Source organism: Xyrauchen texanus, chromosome 17 (genome assembly GCF_025860055.1).
Source record: "Xyrauchen texanus isolate HMW12.3.18 chromosome 17, RBS_HiC_50CHRs, whole genome shotgun sequence".
Taxonomy (NCBI): domain Eukaryota; kingdom Metazoa; phylum Chordata; class Actinopteri; order Cypriniformes; family Catostomidae; genus Xyrauchen; species Xyrauchen texanus.
In genome coordinates, this window is record NC_068292.1 from 26,654,281 (window position 1) to 26,657,221 (window position 2,941).

General features: G+C 37.3%; 1 protein-coding gene across 1 annotated transcript; it reads left to right on the forward strand.

The window, feature by feature from the left end:
* On the forward strand, positions 1–2,606 carry LOC127658114 (uncharacterized). The gene is made up of 2 exons (XM_052147219.1): positions 1–60; positions 970–2,606. The coding sequence occupies exon 2, from the start codon at positions 974–976 to the stop codon at positions 1,913–1,915; it is 942 nt and encodes a 313-aa protein (XP_052003179.1). The 5' UTR covers positions 1–60; positions 970–973; the 3' UTR covers positions 1,916–2,606.
* Positions 2,607–2,941: the final 335 nt, after the last annotated feature.

The window sequence follows — 2,941 nt, forward strand, 5'->3', positions numbered from 1 at the left end:
GAGCAGAGAAGAACATTTAGTCTGAAGAAGAGTGGTAAAATAACGTCCCTCGGGTAGCAGGTAACATCTTAGTTTTATTTACAAATTATTTAATATATGCCTAATGTAATGTTCATGATTGCAGCATGTCGTGCATGTAACACACTTGATCCGAACATAAATTTGAATCCCATGGTGAAGATGTAAAATCGAAACTTAAAATGGACATGGGCGCTTGAATTCAGTATCAATTTGAATCTCACGGTGAAGCTGTAAAATAGAAACTTAAAATGCCCACTGCTATTACTTGAATTACAGTATGTAGAAAAGCCATAGAGATGTTTCTGTATGAACTGAACGGCAGACTTTGGCAGCTCTCTCAAACTCTTACGTTTAGCTTTATCCAAACAGATGGCACTACCTCATAGTCTACTTTGTGGCGCCAGCAGTTGATTTTACAATATACCCATGTTACTAAAGTCTGTTTTATATTAATAGTATCTCGAATCATGGAAAGCATCACCATCTAGTTCACATCTGCTAAACATCTTGATCAGAATTACAAACATTCTAAATCATAAACGTATCAAAGACATCTGCTGAATGTCTTACTGACATCTGAGACATACTTAATGACAAATGTCTTCTAGACCTATTGCAGTTGAACAAACAACATAAAAAAAATACGTCTTCCAGATATAAACAGACACATAAAATAGACTTCTGGGTGATGTATGTGTGCTATCAAGATCTGACTCTGTGTAAATTATATTGGTACTTTCACCAGTTTTCTTAACAGCTTTTGTCTGGTTACAAATTGCAGACTGGTTAGAGATTGCAGATTTAACCTAACCTGTTTTTGGGAATGGATTACATTTGTTTATTTGCTGGAAAGTCATGTAAAACTTTTATTTTTTAACTTAAACCAGTTAATTTAGAATTGTGATATTTTAAGACAAATTACAAGACTCATCGTTTCTTCTGTTTTAGAAAGATGAACAAGCGCCTAAATGCCAGAAATTTTCCAGAGACCTACTTTGTGGGACAACACTTGAGTGTGTCAGACCTAAAAGAGGTCCCTAATATGGAGCATAGGTACTTGCATAAGAAAAGCATTCCAGCTTATCCTGAATCAGTGGAATTCCACATACAGAAAGTGTCCCATGCCACTGGAGAAAGTGGTCTCAGGGGGATTTTGGAAGATTCAGGGTTCAGACAGCCACCGGACATGGTCGCTAGTGATCAGTCCCATTTCCTCTGGTGGGATTTATCAATCACATCTGATGACATATCCACAGCTGAAAAACATTTCCTGACATCCTTATTCCCTCATCGAAGTGTTGCCCAAATTCACAACCAGTTGCCTGTCCTTAAGCATTTCACCACCTCAAAGGCCTTCCAGCAAGAATCTTCCTATGGAAACTTCAGTTTCACCTTTTCACTTAAAGAGCTTCTCTGGCACTATGGCGACCAGTTCTGTGATGGCCACAGTCCAGCTCTGAGTGTTTATGAGACTGTGCTCTACCGACGAGAGATTCTCTATACAATTGTGGTGCACCCTCGTGACATTCAACTTTATGACCATTGCCCTCCACTTCCCAAAGACCGTAAGGGTGTGTGTGGATACCGTGATGGGGCCATATGGTGGCATTGTCAGGCCCCCTCCGAAACCTACAGGCATAAGTTGGAGTTGAACAGGTTGGATTGTAATGTTAGTGTCAACCCCTACAGAGAAGAATTCTATGTGTGGGATCATGTGAGTTTAGCCTTTCATATGGAGCCAGGCTGGGTTCTGCGTTTGGACCAGCACAAGCTGTTAAGAAGTTTGAGTGTGTGCAAAGTGGCTCAACCTTGTCTCCTGAGACCACCGGAGACCCCACTGAGTTTACATGAGGCCAAGACTATACTCCGTGATCTGAAGGCCAGTATGGGCTAGGCTGGGGCTTGAAGTTACGAACACCACAGGCCACACAGATATTAAATTCACACAGAATAATGATGTCCCTCATTTTAGTTAAACCATTTATAACACCCCTTATTTTCATTTAGACTGCTCCAGTACACAGTTAAGTACACAAGAAAAGTTTGTGAAACCCATGTTGTGAATGTATTTCTGTTGCATGAAAGGCATCCAGTGGCATGTTGTATTATAATAAGTCATAATAAAAATAAAAAGTATTACCACTGTGACTGCAGATCCAATCACTGCAGCACATTTGAATGTAATTGTATCTACTTTTTACTTAATTTTTGTCTTTGTACTTATCTCTTAAAGTGAAGAACAGATTACATGTTAGTTCATTTAATAGCATTATGTTTTTCCCATGTGTAATCTGCCACAAAATAGATCTTGTGATAGTTCATTAATTTGAACAAAAAGCTATGTGACCTTTGTTCATACTTGTAGTACTGCCCATAAAAGAGGTCTTTATTTTATTATTTTGTTCCATAGTGATTGTAATGCCACTGACCTATTCATATTTTACAAGCAACATTTCTTAATATTATCTAAGAATAATATAGTCATATTTTGTTTGTCAATTTACTTTACATTTGCATTTTATGGTCCGTTATGTTTAAAAGCAATAATTATTTCTAAAGTGCCTGTATTCAAACTTTAAGCATGTTGTGAGCAAATCTATATGCCTATAGCTTTACTAGTTTGGTATTTTTTCATCTGTTTATCTTCCTTGATAATGTTACTTTCAGTGAAGTTGCTAAACCAATAAATACTGCATGTGATTCTTAAGTTTTAGCCTGTGGTTTTCTTTTTCCAGAGTAACAATTTAAAGAAACAGTAAGTGTTAGTTTAATTATTTATACTTATTAAAAACCCCTCTCTGTGTAGAAGCAACAGCAGGATGACATAACAGACTACTTCCATCCCTCACGGCCATCTTTTATTTCACACAAAATTGTATAGGTGGAACAACACAATCAAGTTCTTTTGTTTTGGATGTAT